The sequence below is a fragment of the Martes martes genome, assembly GCF_963455335.1.
Source record: "Martes martes genome assembly, chromosome: 1".
Classification (NCBI taxonomy): Eukaryota; Metazoa; Chordata; class Mammalia; order Carnivora; family Mustelidae; genus Martes; species Martes martes.
The window spans coordinates 58,130,040-58,132,190 of NC_137888.1; the positions used below are offsets into that span (position 1 = coordinate 58,130,040).

The window sequence follows — 2,151 nt, forward strand, 5'->3', positions numbered from 1 at the left end:
CACTTTCAATCGGCAGTTTCTCGTGTGCTTTCTTACAAACGGCCCTTGAGTGAGGCCTGAGATTGTGTCCGTAGCAGTGCTTCTTGTCTAAAGGGCCACTGATCCGCTTTCCATTAATGCTTTGTGCTCACAGGAAAGCCTGTTTGTGTCACAGGGATGAGCTGCGAAACACGTGAGCAAGCCCAGGCTTTTCCTCCCCTGACTGCTAAGGACAACGCCCCTCATGATTCCCCACTTCCTACCCTTGAACCTAATTCAGGCTGGTGTGGGCAGGAATGCGGGAGATGAGTGCAGGGCCTTCTCACCAGAAAAGGCCCATGTTGACAGAGGACTGCTAGAGCGGGGAGAAAAAAAGAAAAATTCCCCTTGAATGGGCATTTTCAGAGCCTGTAGCTGCACAGTCACGAGCAGAATCAGAGTGAGGCTTCTGGAACCTTCTAGGATCCAAGCAGGAGAAATGGGGCTGTGGAGATTTCTAAGAAGCAGGACTGGGGGGTTATAAGTTGGATCTCTTAGTAAATTCTTTAGAAGATACCGGTAAAAAAAATTTTTTTTAAAATTTGATTTAACTTTTCATCTCTTATTAATTTTAAAACTGAGAGGCAATATTTTAATGACTTGTAAATATTTTCAGATTGTTGCAGGTGTCCCTGAGGCAATCTTGCCTTGAGACTATGCTCTGAGGGCCTGACTCATAAGGAGTTATGTCAAGAAGCCTATGGTTTGGGGTGCCAAGTTGGGGTGCGAGGTCCCTTTAACACTCACTATATAGTAATGAGGGAGCTTCAGTTTCTGAACTGGACGGGTGGAGGTAAATTGATTCCTTCCCTCTGAAAGCTAGCTTGAACGCAGCTACCCATTCTCAAGAGAGAATGTGAGAGGATAAAAACTAGCTTTGAGACCCCACTGTGCTCATACAGGGAAAACCTAACAATGGACAAAGAAAACACTGACGTTTCATCCAAACCTGCGGATGTGAGCGTAAGTACAGCTTGGGAAGCCTTCTCTCTTGCTTGGATGCCATTTATTGGTGACCTGGTTAGTAAAATGAGACTGTGTGACTTTATACAAATAAAGCCAGCAATAATAACATACTTGATCTTCTTACGGTACTTAATGGATTTTTACCGATGTGAGCTTGTTTCAAAGTGCTGTACTTGGCAATTGATTTGCAACTGTTTTTCTAAAACTCCAGGGAAATTGTACTGATCTCTATACAAATTCCATTTTAAAATTTAATCAGTGCTAACTGAAACGGCCTATAATGTGTTCCTTCCCCGAAGGACCCAACCTTGGCCTTGTCAGTCCTACACGCGCCAGCATTTCTGTGCGTTTCCCTTTTTGACTTCTTTGGGCAAATATTTGAAAATAATTTGGCACCATAGCTCTTCCTGCAATAGAATGTTATTCTCTGGAGAAACACCACCCTCATGCCTGCAAGACATCCCATTCAACGAAGGCTGGTCTAGTTCAATTTCACCGGGAGAGATACAAGCTACATTTCACTCCAGGGGTGGACAAGGGTGTTTGGCAAAGAGAATGAGGGGGCCATGAATAATTCAGAATATACTTCGCCACATATTATCCCATTAACTGGTAGGATTAAAGACATGGACTATGAATGGAAGAGTGAGGGAGAATAAGAGAGAATGAGAGAACTCTTTAAGAGCACTCAAAAGAGAGATGATCTCTTTGGAACTGGTGTGCTAGATTATTGCCTTTAAAGGAATGTGTGGTTAAAAGTTATTTCATCACTGGAGTTTAGTTACCCTGACATGTATAAATCTCTCCTTCAAAGAAGCTAAACTCTTGCATACATTATTAAAGAATTCACAGCATCAGATGACAGAGGGTAGAGGAGGAAAAAAAAAAAAAGAGGAGGGAAACAATTAAATAATGCATTTTTTCCTCTTGCAGGAGATACTTCTCAGATCCATATGCTAAAACCAATAATTTTCCAAGTCTTCTATTTCGTTCTTTATTTTTAAATAATTCTTTCGTTTGCCATTGAGCCACTGAGTCCCTGACCAGCTCATTGGCTGTCTTATGCACACACAGGAGGCCCTGGTTCCTATCCCACAGCCTTGCACGAAAACCGGAATGTCAACTTTTTTTCCTCTAACACCCAGTCAGGAAGCCATAAGTGAGTAA

The 2,151-nt window shown here is 42.5% G+C and overlaps 1 protein-coding gene across 1 annotated transcript in view; it reads left to right on the plus strand.

Moving 5' to 3' along the window:
• Positions 1–933: 933 nt before the first annotated feature.
• Positions 934–2,151, plus strand: part of TMPRSS7 (transmembrane serine protease 7) — a gene marked incomplete at both ends in the record, with an annotated part of 35,927 nt that continues 34,709 nt past the window's right edge. The window contains one exon of the mRNA XM_080801668.1: positions 934–981. Coding sequence (XP_080657794.1) covers positions 934–981 — 48 coding nt within the window. The remainder of the gene's footprint in view (positions 982–2,151) is intronic.